At 47.8% G+C, this 16,116-nt stretch overlaps 1 protein-coding gene across 6 annotated transcripts in view; it reads left to right on the top strand.

Moving 5' to 3' along the window:
- Doa (Darkener of apricot) overlaps positions 1 to 15,958 on the top strand; it is a 34,944-nt gene extending 18,986 nt beyond the window's left edge. For 2 of the 6 annotated variants that reach the window (XM_017175933.3, XM_017175932.3), the window contains 9 exons: positions 12,267 to 12,342; positions 13,009 to 13,075; positions 13,474 to 13,587; positions 13,653 to 13,743; positions 13,809 to 13,979; positions 14,044 to 14,213; positions 14,278 to 14,391; positions 14,481 to 14,671; positions 14,737 to 15,958. In XM_017175933.3, coding sequence (XP_017031422.1) covers positions 12,267 to 12,342; positions 13,009 to 13,075; positions 13,474 to 13,587; positions 13,653 to 13,743; positions 13,809 to 13,979; positions 14,044 to 14,213; positions 14,278 to 14,391; positions 14,481 to 14,671; positions 14,737 to 14,864 — 1,122 coding nt within the window. In that variant the 3' untranslated portion in view covers positions 14,865 to 15,958. Of the gene's footprint in view, positions 1 to 244; positions 3,883 to 4,566; positions 5,997 to 7,683; positions 8,189 to 9,130; positions 10,949 to 12,266; positions 12,343 to 13,008; positions 13,076 to 13,473; positions 13,588 to 13,652; positions 13,744 to 13,808; positions 13,980 to 14,043; positions 14,214 to 14,277; positions 14,392 to 14,462; positions 14,672 to 14,736 lie in introns of those variants that run through there. The other 4 variants (XM_017175927.3, XM_017175934.3, XM_017175926.3 and 1 more) reach the window with 4 other exon arrangements.
- The last annotated feature ends 158 nt before the right edge of the window (positions 15,959 to 16,116 follow it).

Below are 16,116 nucleotides of genomic sequence, written 5' to 3'. Positions count from 1 at the left end.
GTTGGTCGTCGTCCAAGTCCTCGTTGTGTTGGTGCCTCGTCTGGTGTTTGGTGTCTCCTTTCTCCCTTTTGTGTTCCGTTCGAAATCTGTTGTATAGAATTTACCTCGATGGTTGTAGAAACACACTAAAACACTTGATATTAGAAGAATTCTTTAGGGATTTGACTAGAAAAAGAAAAGTGCAAGGTTTATAACAATTTTTGAGCTTTAAATGAAATATACAAGAATCAACGCACACACAAAGCACACTGAAAATATCGCGAAAAAGCGGATCCCTTATTCATACAACCAAGTCGGTTTGCAGTGCGCGATATTTGCCTATAGATGAGTGAAGATGCGGCCAAGCCATCAAATGCAGTGCCAACAGCGGTTTCCGCCGCCCCATCGCCCAACCTAAGGACCAAAGAGGACTCCGTGCCAGCCATGCAGAAACCAACGCCGCCGCCGGCCAGTACTGGCCAGCAGTTCTTCCAGGTGGTTTCGCCCCAGTTCGCCTCAGTGCTGTCGTCCAGCATCCCGGATAGCAAGTGTGCCGTTCGATCACCGATCTCCTCGCCATTGGCCATACGCAAGAGCCGCCCGCCACTGCTGCCGGCGAGTCCCAAGTCCACGCCACCGCTGCCTCGAAAGCATCATCCGCTGGCATATAATGCGGCCACAGGGACAATTAGCAGTGCGGCCGGAGGTGCTTTGCCTGCTCGCCTAATGGCTACCATTGCTTCGAGCCCCGCCTCCAGCATATCAGTGTCCTCCTCCAGCTCACCTTCTTCCTCACCGCCGCCTCCAGTGCCCTGTAGGGCTCCAAAGAATGCAACTAAGCCCGCAGGTCCTGCAGCAGCACCTCCGCCATCCAACGAAATTACGCTGGACAAGCTATTGCAGCAACAACAGGAACTGGAGGAGAAGTCGGCGGCGGCCAAGAACAGCGCTCAGATAGATGCGAATTTCTACGATGCCGAGATCGAGATGATGAATAAGTATCTGAAGAGCTTGCCCGACTACAGCGAGCTGGACAGGAAGCTGCATCAGGAGTTTCAGGAGTGCGAGGATCTCTACGACAGGCTTAAGCGCCAACAGCAGCCGCTGGCCAAGTCGAATTCGCAGCAGTCGGTGACCAAGGGCGCCCCAGGTGCCACAGTTCCGACAATCTCCTCCGGTCTAGCCAAGTCATCGTCCATCAACTTCACCCATAATCCCAGTCGGGGAGCTGCTCCCCGGATGGCCTATCCCTCGATATTCTCACAGCCTGGGGGCGAACCCAAGCTGCAGCGCAGCATCTCCAGCTCCAATATGCCGATAAGTACGCCCACTCCCATGCGGCCACTGCCCGCGAAGAATGGTCTGCAGAGCGGCTCGAATCTCTCCCTGAACAAACAGCTAATGAACGAGTTCTGGAGCGAGAATCTAACCAGTTCGCATAAGCGACAAACGCCCAAGCGCACTTTCTGGAACTACGAGAAGATCTGTGGCGCCCAGTTGGGCGATGCCGGCCAACCCTTCAAAGTGGATGCGAAGACGGCCAAGAAGCTGGCCATCTTTGATCCGACGGTAGCGGAGGCAGCCCAAAAGGAGTTGCAACGGCCCCAGCAGCAGTCTCAGCATCATCCTCACAAGCTGCAGAAAAATGCCTCGCTATCGCACCTAGACCTCAAAGTCCGGCAGGCGGTGACCAAGGACGATCTGTACAAACTAATATGCAACGAGCAATCCCCATCGGCGGGGGCTGGTTTTGTGAGTCGGGTGCCAGTCAAGCAGCAGCAGCAGCCAGCGTTGGCCCAGCAGGCTCAAATCCTCCCCAAAAGCGTGTCCATGACGCATGTACCGGGTGGCTGCCAACCCATGGCAGGTCCTTTGATGCGGACCTCAAGCCGCACACACATACCCTGCTACATGAAACACCTGCCTTCTTTGAGCAGGAGTACCTCCAACTCTGCGATATTGATGACGCCTCAGCCACGCAAGGAGCCGCCATCGAAAGAGCCGCTTAAAGTTGCTCCTGCTGCTCCGGGACCGGCTCCTGTTCTTGCTTCTGTTCCTGCCCCTTCAACTTTCACCAAACCCAGTGGCGTCTTAAAGAGCTCCAGTAGTTCATGTGTCCCATCGCCCCGGTGTGCTGCTGCCTTCTTTCGACGACCGCAGGAAAATAGCAATCAGCAGCAGCAGCATCAGCCTTTACAGCAACCACAAAAGGCTGTGCCCAACGAGGAATCTGGGCCTGGGGACTCTGCCTCACTGGAACGCAAGTCCGAGAAAAGCAACAGCACGATAAGCACGAGTAGCTTTACGGTGACCAACTGTTGCACCACCCACCTGCCGCAGCTCTCCAAGTTCACCTCGTCGTTCCACATTGCCCCGACCACAACAGCCACGACGACGGCGTCGACGTCAACGACAACACCAACTGCAACGATTGCCATGCCAGCAGCAGCAACACCAAGTGAGGGCGGCCACAAGGCACCCCAGCAGCAGCAGCAACAAAGTGGCGCAGCTGCCAACTTGGAGGTGCCAACATCGTCATCGTCGGCGGCCACAAAGCGCCAGAAAGATGTTGACAACAAGCTAGAAAAATGCCTCAACGACATGCTAAAGTTAAAGACCAACAGCAACATCACTAGTATCAGCAGCAGCAACAACAATAATAATAATGCAATCATGTCGCAGTCGCTGACAGGCGAGCACAAAGAGCCGAACGCTGCAGGCGGCGACAGCCTTCCGAGCAGCAGCAGCGGCAGCAAGTACGTGGGTGAATCTCAGATCCCGGTGCCAGTTCAGCTCTACGATCCGCAGAAGCCATTGCTGCAGCAGCAACAAAGGATTTGTTATCCCATAGGCAAGTCGAACTCTACTTCGCAGTTGCCAATGGGTGGCTACCAAAGATTGCTGCACCAGCAGCAGCAGCAGCAACAACACCAGCAACATCAACAACAGCTACAACAACAACAACAGGAACAGCAGCAGCAATATCCCCAGCATAAGCGACCTTTCCTCAACTGGAACAGTTTTGCCTGCTCCGCCATGAATGGAGCTAGTGATCCCTTCATGCAGCAGCAGCAGCAACATACGCATCAACAGCATCTGCCCCACAAGCTGCAACAATCCTACTCCTCCTCCAATGTGCCCAAGCAGACACCCAAATCGGGACTGGCCATGTTTCTGCAAAAGAACACCAACAAGGAGAACAAGTTTGGACAGCCGCCGCATCATCAGCCGCCAGGCATGATGCCACAGATGTACGGCTACCAGGTGCCGCAGCAGCAGCAATCCATATCCAAGCTGGGCTATCCGCGCACCGGAGCCCCACTGACGCACTCTGTATCCTTTAGCTCCGCCCAGCGGCCTACGGCCCTGATGTTTCACCAGCAACATCAGCCACAACAACAGCAGCAGCAGCCACAGCCGCATTCCAGCTTTGGGCAGGGCATGATGAGTAGAAACTACTACAATCTGCCCAAGCAGCCGGAGCGCAAGCCGCTGCAGACCTTTGATCCCTATGCCTATCCCAAGCCGAATCAAATGCAGCCGGTCAAGTACCAGCCACAGTCGCAGTCACAGCAGCATCAGCAATCGCATCCGCATACGCAGTTTCTGAACGCTTCCGCTGGCGGCGTCGGAGGAGGAGGAGGAGGAGTAGTAGTAGGTGGTGGCGCTGGCGCTGCCGCTGGGCTTCAATACGATCCAAATACAAATACGCAATTGTTTTACGCGTCGACGGCGTCATCGTCGGCCAATATGCAACCGCAGCCACCGCAACAGCAACTGCAACAAAGCAATTCTGTCATATTCAATCACCACCAACAACATCAACAACAGCACCAACAACAATTACAACAACAGCAGCAGAACGAAATGTCCAAGTCCGCTTTGGGACTGCACTTCATCGAGGTAGATTCTATTGTTTTAACATATTTTTGTCAAACTTTTAACTTTAACTTTAACTGTGTTTGTTTGTGTTGCGTTAGTGCACATGTTTTTGAAAATTGCCCACTAACAAAGAAAAAAAAAAACAAGCTCCCGCTTTCGCTTCCAAAGAAGTATACCCCGAAATAGGCGGGTGACTCATCCATGGCCGGGCTCCAAAAGGCCTCCGACGAAAGGGAAGACGATGACGAAGACGACTGGGCCCCCTGGCTCTCTTCTAGTTCCCTTTAGCCCCTCGCCTCTGATTTGCTTGGCCCCCAAGTTCGTACTTCCTGTAGTTTCCGAAAAGCGTTCCCAAGAACAGAAACACACACAGCTGCATTATGTAGTTCCCTAGGCCCACTCTCCTTGGCTGCTACATCGATCTCTTGGCCTCTTGGCAGGCTCTTGCACTTGTCGACATCGACAACATTGCACAATCGACCAAAGACTGCGGGAAATTCAATGTCAATTTCCTCGGCGGGGCGGGCTGTCCTCTATTAATAGTCTCGGTTACTCTTGATTTATGTTTGTTTACTTGATTGCACAGCTTAAAGCATATTTTCTAACTGATGTGTTTCCAAGGGATTTGTTTGTTTAACTAATTTATTTGGTAAACTGCGACCTCCAGGCCATGTAATTGTTTTAATAATTAAAAAACACTAAACAACACGTAGCGCGTTCAGCAGAATCGAATGTCTAAAAATATGTAACAACACTCACGACTCATCGGTTGCTCTCGCGGGCTCTCTCTTCCTCTCTGAAGACTGAAATTACTGATTCTCCGCGAAGATCAACGACTCTTGAATACCCTTACTTGGTATGACTTTGACGAGCATCCTGCCGAAAGTGTCATTTCCAGGGATTAGAACTTCCTAGTCCAGCCTGACCTGTCATGCATGCGGTTTGTGTCCCAATTTATTTTTGGGGTTGCCTTGGCGCCACTAAGAGTATCCATTGGGAGGAGCCCCCATCTGCGGTTCCTTCTTTCGCAGCAAACAATAATAGAAACGGCAAGAGGCAGGCGTACACTCGACGGAGCTCTCCCGCACGGACGGACCGCGGACCGCAGATCTTACGGCCGTGCTCTGGGTGCTCGACATCGGCGATATTTTCAATCTTTATAATTAGTATATGTGGCGTGCGCTTTCGTTCATGTTGCGCTGATTTCGGTTTGTTTGTTTCGACGAATGCGCAGGGAGTCTGCCATCGGGAAGAGTGCTGTTCATAAATCGCCTGGGAATCGCCCAATCCTAGTTCAAAATCCCTAAACCCAATCGGAATATTGCATGGCTCAAAGTGCGTGTGAGGATCGGTGTCCAAAAATTGCATTTTGAAAACTGTCGCTGTGACGCGGGGGCGACTGCAATCGCGGCGGCCTCTGTTGTGTGTTGTGTCTATTTCCGTCGAAGCTGCCGAATCTTTGAATCTCTTACAATTTCAATTATTTTTACACATCAAAAAATTCGCTCTGTCTATATTAGATCTCTACGTACATCTCTACGTACAATACATTTTTATCTATTCTATTTTGTCTACAACAAATATCATCAGAATCATGCTCCCAACAAATACCAGAAATCAGTACAATTAATGAAATAGACCAAGTCGGAAGAGCACGATCCGTAGCGAAATTCTGGCGGCCAGAAAAGTTCCCACCCCCACCACCTAGTAGGAGCCCCTCAAGAGTGCTAAGTACTAGCGGATAGAGGATTGTCGTCATCTTTCCGCCGACGAGACCCACGCGAACACGACCGCAAAGAGGAGCACCGAGATCCCACATCCGAAATGGCCACATTTCTGAATCGTTTTCATCGCGAGAAAAGCGAAAAGATATTGCCAACGATCGGTGAAAATGGGAAAATTGCAAAATCAGCTGACGCTGGGGCAGAGACAGTGCAGCCGCAGTCGCAGCCAGCGGCTCAGCCGCGTCCGCAGCGTCGCTACATGCGCAGCGCCACCGCGGCCAGCGTGACGCAGCTGCTCTCGGAGAGCTGCAACAGTTTGTTGCAGCGATTTCGGCGCAACCCAAGCGAACGACCTGATAATAAACAGCAGCAGCAGCAACAACAACAACAGCAGCAGCAACAACGCAATCGGTAATCGATGCAAAAGAAATGAAGCAAAGATTTATAATTTATTTTTAATTTTGCGTGCGATTTTTTATATGTATGTACTTTTTGTACTTTCGTCGCCTTTCGTCAAACGAAAAACTCGGTCAAAACTCGCTCATGGCTGCGCGCCTCTTGATTTTATTTATTCTCTGGCGTTGATTTAAGCAGAGTGGTCAGCGCGTAACTGCGAGTTTAGTTGCAGCGCGTCACTCCGTCGTCGAAAGTATCTCGCGATCGTATACTGCATATCCCATTCCGTTGCAAACCGACTTAAGGCCAATTATGTAAACGTCTCGAGTGCGTTTTTTTTGTGATTTTCAACGCGTTGAACTCGCGCCTGAACTTCCAGCTGCGGTGCGTCGACCAAAAAAGTGTGAAAATCTGGTAGTCATAAATCGCGAATAATTGCCAGCGGGGCAGGAGACGGATGTGATTTGAGCTTGATTTTTAGTGCCTTTAGTCCATGTTTGATTTATGGCCAGCCGTTAATCAAATGGAGCTTAACCAGCTCTCTTCAGCCAGTCTCATTTGCAAGGTTCACCTGTAATTGTCAATCAGTCAAGTCACTTAAGACTCCAATGATTGATAAGCTGAAATGGAAAGAGATTTGCTTATTAGTATTTCCATGAAACTATCATACAATGTTTGTCCGATTATTGGCCAAAAAAGTTGAAAATCTTTTTTTGCCTCGAAACTTTCGATTGGAAAAGCTTAATGAGAGTCGAAAGAACGAAAGGAAAAGCTCTTGGCATTCCCCAAAAGATTCTCTTTCATTTGCAAAGAATTTCTTAAATCTCCCCTCGATCTCTCGCTAGCTGTCTTTTGGGGAATACCAAATAAATTCTGTGGCCAACTTCCTCAATACGCACAATGGCCAGGTAGCGCTCTCTCTTCTTCCTTGCTCTTTGTTCAAAAGTTGCAATTGCTGCTTAATTATTTATATGCGAGCGTGTTTAAAATAAAACGTAAAATGTTTCGCTTTGTTCTTTTTATTTCTTTTCCGTCAACCAGCAGCAGCAGCCAGTCAGCCAGCACTTTTATTGTTCTGCGTTTCTGTTTTTCTGGTCGTTTTATCGGCGAGAGTTCAAGGCTTTTCCCGCAACGCAAAGACTTTCGATCGTTTCCCTGTTTCGCTGCTGCTGCTGCTAACCTGACGGAAGCGAAACTGTGTGCGGTTTACAAAGTGAAATGCATTTCGATGAAGCGTGCGATTCGCGTGCGTCTTGGCCAGACAAAGCATCCCAAGCCAAAGCGGTTTGCAGCGAATCCACGTCCATCTATGATGCCACCCACTCGCCTACATATGTTATTCAAAGTTCTCCCGCTCCCACCCACTCGCTCTCACTCTCGTTCTCTCTCTGTCTCTCCCTCTCTGGCAAGTGCGCAATATTTTCACACTTTTCACCAAAAATAAAAACGATTCCTCAATATTTTCGGACTGCCTCCGCCACCGCATTATTTCCTTCGTCTTCGCATCTGCCGCCTCTTTCATTCGACGTCGCACAAAATTTTTCGGAAAAATTTTCCTTAGCTTTCCTCAGTTAAATTTTGGTCCGTGTCGTGGCATCGCGTTCCGTCCGTCGTTCGTTCGTCGCGAGCCGCGTGGATAACTGCATCCAGACAGCCTCGACTTCCACTAGAAATCATTGTTTTGTTGGGCTTCTCTTTCAAGTGAGGATCCGAAGGATACGACGAGACGCAGCACCTCCAGGACCCCAACGAATGACAGCAACAATAATAACAATAACAACAAGGCGGCCAAAAGTGGAACAACAAGCAATCAGTCCCAGAAGCAGAGCAGACGTCGTCGCAGCTCGGACAAGTCCTCAGCCAGCCGGAGGCACAATCCGGAAGGGGAACGGGAGAGGGATAGGGAACGAGACAGGGACAGGGACAACCGAGAACGCGATCGTGATCGGGAACGAGAGATGGCCGATCGCCACAGGCGCTACTATGCAGGCGGAGGACTTGGGAGCACCGCTGGACTGGGCTACCATCCCAGCAGCAGTGGCAGCGGAAGCGGCAGCACAGCAGCTCTAATGGGCCGCTACCAGAAGAGCTCCACGACAGCCACCGCCCTGGACAGACTGCGCACCCACCTGAGTCCCGTGGGCGGTTACTACAAGCCCCTCATCCGTGGGCTGGGCGGCGGGAGGCGAGACCGTGACCTGGACGACGTTAGTATGCGTAGAGTAGTAGCCAAGGAAAGCGAACCAAAAGCGAGCGGTGTGCAAACCAACGGATCACAAGAGCAGACAGACCCAGACCCAGACCCAGACCCAGATCGAGTCCCGTGACTCACTGCCTGGGCATTTCTACTTTTATTTTGGAAATCCGAATCATCTCACCTGTCGCCGTGACTCAGCGAAAGAGTGACTGCCCTAAATGTGTGACATCTCTGACGGTTGGGAAATATGCGCAATTAAAGGGGATATCGAGGGTAGATACCCACATATATTGCACTATAGCTACCACTATAGAAAGATTCCCCCGCACACAGATATATGTATGTGCAGATATTATATTAGGGGCCCACACGGGCGTGTTTTATAGCGCTCATTCTATATGTTCATTCTATATCTTCGGCTTCATTCTTGCCGTGTGCGTTTACGTTGTCGAATTTATTTTCGATTCCAAGATCTCGCCGCTTTTCTCTATTCCGCTATATTTGTATCTCTCTGTATTCACGATATTCACGATTTTCCGCCGCTTTATATATAAACTTTGAAGGTCGTCGCGCCGTGGACTTTTTGTTTAGATTTCGCTGGGCATATTCTAGGCAGACCGAAAATACCAAAATACGCGTAGAGAAAGCCGGATAGAGTGGCTTTAATGGCAGTGAAATTGTGCGAAATGAAAAGGCCCAAGCACCCCATAATTAGCCATTGCCGAAAAGGCCATTTAAATGGGTCTAAGTCAGTCGTCAGGGCTTGGGTCTCTTGGTCTCGGTCTGGGTCTCTCTCTCTGGGCCTTCTTCTTTCGTGGAGCGTAAAGCGTTTTACGCCCATCGTCGCCAGTCCGTTACCGTTGGTTTCACACGAGCGCTGCTTTTAAGCACTTTCTCTCTCCGTTAACCCCTGAATCTAAAACCAAATTAAAGTCTAAAACTCCCGCCTCAGCGTCGAGACTTGCACTTGGACAAAGACAGAACGCCCACCAGCTCGGCAGTGGCTTCCACAGGAGTTGGCAAACAATCGGCCATTTCTCGGCTGGAGAATAAATACTCGGACATCTTGGAGCGGGCGGCCGGAAGGCGTCGCCATGAGGAGGATCGTGACAAAACACTTGAGCCCGATGACTACGGTGCCAGCAGCAGCAGCGGACTGCTTCGCTCGGCCACCTCCCATCAGCTGGCCAAATCGAAGCTATCCTCCAGCTCCTTTAACGCCTCCGATCGCAAAGAGCGTACGCCCTACCGAACCCGAGCTCAGAGGCAACGCTACATGGCGGAGTCCAATGACAGTGGCTATCTGACCAGCAACAATCGGTTGCTGGACGAGAACTATCCTCTGGATTATGGCCAGCGTTATGACTACCATGATGCCCTGCGCCTGGGTGGTGCCACTGGGTATCCGTCCAGTCGCTACGGTCGTCGTGCTGACGAGGAGGTAGTACAGTCGCCACGCTCCACCAGAGCTTATGGGAGGACAAAGACCGTGGAGAGTCTATTGGCCGCTGAGAACCAAGATATCGGACGATCAGCGGCTGCCGTCGAAGACCGTCCACTGAACTCGAGAAATCGGTTTGCCCATCGTCGCAAGGAGCAACCGCCGCCAGAGCTGACTGCTGAAGAGCGCGAAATCTTGGCCGACGATCGATCCTCGGAGGATAATGCTGCCATTTTGATGCTGCTCCGAGAGGATAACCAGTTCCTGGAGGCCAAGAAATTCGAGGAGCGCATGCGAAAACGCCGCGAGCTCAGGGATCGCGTTAAGCGGATGGAGGAGGCGGCCGAGGAGGCCAAGAAGACTGAGGCGGCAGTAGCAGCGGCCGAGGCAGAGGCAGCTGCTCTGGAACAGGAGGCCAAAAAAGCCAGGGAGACAGCAGCAGCGGCAGCAACTGCAGCGGCTTCTGCAGCAGCAGCAGCAACGTCATCGGCAGCGGAACCGCCGCAGGAGGCGCCCAAGAAGAAGTCGCGAAGCAAAAAAGTAACTAGAGATGGTAGCGATGGCAGTGGCTCCGCCAGTACGTCGGAGAGTAGCTCCTCCGATGAGGCCGAGACAGAAACCGAGACCGATTCGGCGGCGCCCGGTGTGCCACTAACCCACACAACAGACACACCCCAGACACAGACCCCGTCTGTCAATGGCAGCAGCACCTCCGACACCACCAAATCCCTTGCCAACACCACCGCCACCACCGCCACCACCTCATCGTCCACTAGCTCTTCCGCTCTCTCTAACCACCACACACCACTGGCAGCAGCGTCGACGGCACTCTCCACCGGCACCACCAACCAGAGCCGCTTTCTGCCCCACTCAGATCGCAACAACAATGACCTCGCCAAGTACAAGCCCAGCAACCAGCTCATGCACTCCTCCAGTTCCGGAGCCCTGGCTTTTGGCGGAATCGGAGCCCGACTGGCCGCGGCGGATGCGCGACGCCAGCAACAGCAGCGCTATCAGGGCGCCAGTTCCCGCACGGCCGCCGTGCTCAGTGAGTTTGATCGCTACAAGCCAGGGTCCGGAACGGGAACCGGAAGCGGCTCCGGATCGAGCTACCTCCACGACTCGTACAGCGGCAGTAGCCGGCGTTCAAACGCTCTTGGCAGCTCGCTGTATCCCCAGCGCTACCATTTGGACGCCTATCAGCAGCCGTCGCACCAGCAGACATCGTCGTCGTATCTGCAGCAGCACGACCATTACCTGTTGGCAAAGAGCGCCACCTCGTCGGCGCTGTTCAACAGGTCACGCATTCCAAAGACACTCTCGACCTTTGTAAGCAGAAGAGCCAGGAATGGACGATTCGTTAGCAGCTTTGTTGCGCCGCTTCTCTTAACAGCAACTGCCCATGGCCCGCTGCCCCTTGCCCCATTTCTCTAGAGAATCCCAACCCAACTTCTTCCCCGACAAGCGACCTAGTACAGATAAGGCTAACTGCACTTGCTGAATGCATTCCATGTTGACTTGACTAACCGATGTTGAAGCATGTTATTTTGACATTAAGCAGAGAAACCAAGTAAGAATACTACCGATCTCGACATTTACATTACCGAAAAAAAAACACTTAATTTGTTCTTTTACCATTTAAAATGTACCAAATATTACGAAAAAAGGAGAGTTATTCATTTTATTACTAAGCGAAATAGCATTTAATATGGTTTGTTGTTTGTTTTGAGTGCCCGTGAAACAAGAGCACAGCTATTGGTGCATTTCCTATTTTGTATATAAATATATATATATATATAATACGTTATATATGCCACTTTCGATATATACCTTTTGTGCCATTATACTATATATTATATTGTTTGTACATGTTTTGATATTAACCATTTTTTGTAAACACAAATCTCAAAAATTTGTCCGAACTAATTTTCTTATCGAACAAACGAAACGTATTTTTCTCGTGTTTTTTCTGAATATGATGATGAAAATCACAATGATGATGATGATGATGGGTTGATGATGATGATGATGTACATACAACTTGATGGGGATGATGATGTAATGATGATGATGATGTTGGTTGGTTACGGGATATCTGCGGCTGAATTTTTGTATGGAATTGCGATTGCTCCGGTGCCAACGTGGGATCATGCGGATGCTCTTGAATGTGACTGGAATCTCCCGTGGAAACCCTGCCGCCTGGACACCCCCTGGAATATATATAAATATTTTTTTTTTCTTTTTCTCTTTCTTTTTTTGTTTCTTTTTCTCTCTTTCAAATTACATACTTTGCCACACACGCACACACGCACCTTATGTGTACGTCTGTATCTGCCATCGACTACCGCCACGCCCCCCGCCCCCCCATCTTCTTCAACAACGCGACTGCAACTGCAACCCACTACCAAAAACTGCTCGCTCAATCAAAACTCGCTCGCAAACCCTCCGCTGTCGCCTTCGTCGTCGTCGTCGTCGTTTCACTCGCAACCTTTCAACGGATCGAATGCACCGCCCGCTCCGCAATCGCTATCGTCGCCACAACCACAACCACCACCCAACAACCACCCACAACAACGGCATCTCGACAACCACTGCAACCACTTGGCTCCGCTCCGTTTCGATCCGCTCCGATCGATTGCTCGAACAGACAGCAAAGCCCGTCATTCAAGATGATGCTGATGGTCACTTAATTTACCACACCGGAGACATTCTCCATCACAGATGTTCGTGACAATTTTTTGTTTTTAATTTTTTTTCTCCACATTTATGTTTAGAGACAATCAGAAAACTTGCCAACACAAAAGATACTAAAGAAAAGATAATCTCCAAGAAAAAAAGAAAACAAATTCAGAAAGGCAAAAAGCCACTAGACCCTCACTTCTCTCTTCTCCTCTCTTGTAACTCTCTTTTAGTTTAAACTGTTTTCGAGTTTTCCTTATTATTTCTTAATTATTTCACAGCAAAATCGCGTAGCGTGCCATCCAGAAATTAGGAAAAATTTGAACGCGAATAAAAAAAGAAAAAAAGAAAAGTTTCACACAATTTTCGTCACTTTCGTGAAAAAGTCTTCAATTTCCGAAAAATTTGTCTTTTAATTAATCCCCTAAAGATGAAACTCAACGGGGAAAGTGTCTGTGTGAAAACTGCTCAAAACCGAACACGAACTTGGCGCTTAACTACCGAAATAATATTGAAAAAATAACTACTTATTCCGTACACACTTAGCTTAAAGTTCAAATTAGTAAAGTTCAAATATTTAGATACAGCTGCAGGATTAGCTTTAGAAGAATCAATAAAAAAATTAATAAACAAGACAGCTATCCTTTAATACTCCTAAAAGACTTGCTGTAAACACCACTACAACTCCTCTTCCTTTTCCCGAATTTCAGATAAGATCATGGCCACACTGGGCGAGGGAACTTTCGGACGTGTGGTTAAGGTGAAAGACATGGAGCGGTAAGTTGGAGTTTAGATTTATTGGTTAATGTTTTCCTAACGCTACAAGTATAAATCTTATCATATTAGTGATCCTAGTCATAATAGATTAATACAATATATTTTCATACTAAACTTAGAACTACAAAGAAGTCAATACAAGATATTTTTCTTAGTCTTGCAATTATCATTTTATTATTATTGGTGAAAAGTTTTAGTTGATTTTTATTTTTTATTGATTTTTTTTTAAAGATAAATGAGAAAATCTAAATCATTACTATTTGATTTTTATAATTATTACGTATTTAATATTATATTTACCTTACTTTTACCTCTGTTATGTAGTTGTTGTCAATATCGCTTTGTACCCCTCAATATACATCCATAATCTAACATTGTTTTTATTTCGTTTCTTTCAGCGATTACTGCATGGCCTTAAAGATCATTAAGAACGTGGAAAAGTACCGCGAAGCTGCCAAGCTGGAGATTAATGCCCTGGAGAAGATTGCCCAGAAGGATCCGCATTGCGATCAGTAAGCCAAGCAGTAATCTTTCTTCTTGCATTTTTTAACAAAACACATTCTCTTTATAATTACAGTTTGTGTGTAAAAATGATTGACTGGTTTGATTACCATGGACACATGTGCATAGTATTTGAAATGTTGGGGCTGAGTGTTTTCGATTTTTTGGTAATCATTGCAGCCTTATTCCTTGATGGATCATGTTATTCAATGCTTTTATTGTTCTTTTGCAGCGTGAGAACAACTATGAGCCATACCCGCTGGACCAAGTGCGCCACATGGCCTATCAATTATGCTACTCTGTGAAATTTCTACATGACAATCGTTTAACGCACACAGATCTCAAACCGGAAAACATACTGTTTGTCGATTCGGATTATTCTGCTCACTATAATCATAAGATTGTAAGTAAAGCCAGGGGGGTTGGGATGACTTTTAAAACTTCTCTAAAACTATCTTAACTTACAGAATCGCGAGGTTCGCCGTGTCAAAAACACAGACGTCCGTCTAATTGATTTTGGCTCTGCCACCTTTGACCACGAGCACCACAGCACAATTGTCTCGACGCGACATTATCGCGCGCCCGAGGTCATACTGGAGCTGGGTTGGTCGCAGCCCTGTGATGTTTGGTCCATTGGGTAAGAATCGAATTGTTATTCCTTTATTCAATTAAAATTTAAATCCCGAAATGTTTTTTATCAGCTGCATCTTGTTCGAACTGTATCTGGGCATCACGCTCTTCCAAACGCACGACAACCGCGAGCACCTGGCCATGATGGAGCGCATCTTGGGACAAATACCATATCGCATGGCACGGTAATACAATGCAGCTCAAGCTTTCATTTCCCAAGGCGCAGTTCCCTTCACCGAAATCGTTTAACGTGTAGCAATCACACTCTTTACAGCAAAACCAAAACAAAGTACTTCTATCACGGTAAGTTGGATTGGGATGAGAAGTCCAGTGCGGGTCGCTATGTCCGAGATCACTGCAAGCCGCTGCAACAGTGCCAGCTAAGCGATGGCGAGGACCACTATGAGCTGTTCAGCCTGATTAAAAAGATGCTGGAGTATGAGCCCTCGTCCCGAATCACGTTAGGTAAGATTGTGGCGCCTTCGTATTGTTTTGAATCTTTGATAACTCTCAATTATGTCACGTTCTAGGTGAGGCCCTGCGTCATCCGTTCTTTGACAAGCTGCCGCCACATCATCGGGTGGGAGAAATGGCCAACAAGCAGCCACTGTCATCGGGCAGCAGCAGCCGCGAGCGATCGCATAGCCTGTCCAGATGAGAATTACAGCGATTTGGTTATTGTTGACAGACAGCGCTGATCAAGCACTCAATCATGCAAACATACACACAAAGCAGTCGTCCAGCAACGTCCTGCACCGACATCGTAGAGTAGACCCGCAATCACAACGGCAGAACCCTATCTTAAGTGCTAAAGTCTTTAACTGACGTTTTTTTTCTAAACTTGACTTGTATAGATGTTTCCCATACAAAAGCAAACCCCATTCGACGACGACACATTGTTTCCTAGTACAACGTGCACACGTTGCTGTGCACCATTAAGAGCTGTGCCTGTGCATTGTATACCATACCCGCCAACAGTGTTTTGTTCTGTAAACAAATGATAACCAAATCGTGTATAATATTGATAGTGCGGTGCGTCCTCCCGACACTAGAACCTAAACTGTAAATGTCTTGAAATGTGCGCCCCTGCGGTAGATGAGACAATTTATAAACCGACTGCAAGCCCGATTAATGGTATATACAAGTGTAGTTGTAACATAAGAAGTCGCTTAAATGCTAGTTGAAATGTATCCCCCACAATGTGCATTGGGAGCCCGACTAATTTGTAATTAATACCCCATTTCGAGAGCGTGATCCGTAAGCTAATGCAAGCCATTACACACACACACACACACACACAACACCCCACGCCTGTATGGTTAATTGTGAATGTAAGAGAGAGAGCAATTGTTATGCCGCCCCTGTGTGCACGATCGCCATTCTGCGCGCATTTTGTGTAAATTCAGTAGCAGCCCAGCAGAGTCATATTTCTCTTTTAAAATACGTTTGGAAATATTTAAATTTTTAGCCGGCCTGTTTTGTTCGTTTTCGTTTTACAATCGAATATCGAAAGATCAACCCATACATTGATACAAGCATACACCATCGTATGAACACTAGAGTATATATGCATATACTTATACATACTTAATTCAAATGATTGTGAGTTAGTTTAATATTACATAAATATTAATTATAAATTACATTATTTGCAAACTTAACCCGATCAACCAGCATATAAGATAAAAAAAAAACAATATTGTCAAGTTATTAAAAATTGAAATAAATCTTAAATAAAAAAACAAAACCATATGCGATTTATTTTTTAATGCAGTTTGTTCTTTCTTGTTTCTAAAGTGGTATATCAATTGGAAGGTTTTCTTTAAATATATAAATCATTCTGGCGTATACATGGCTCAATTTTTTCTCAGTGTTTGACCTAAATTACTGAATCGTAATACCTTAGATTT

The sequence above is a fragment of the Drosophila kikkawai genome, chromosome 3R (genome assembly GCF_030179895.1).
Source record: "Drosophila kikkawai strain 14028-0561.14 chromosome 3R, DkikHiC1v2, whole genome shotgun sequence".
In the NCBI taxonomy this organism is placed as follows: domain Eukaryota; kingdom Metazoa; phylum Arthropoda; class Insecta; order Diptera; family Drosophilidae; genus Drosophila; species Drosophila kikkawai.
Note: the sequence above shows the minus strand (reverse complement) of the source record. Positions and strands in the feature narration are given on the sequence as shown.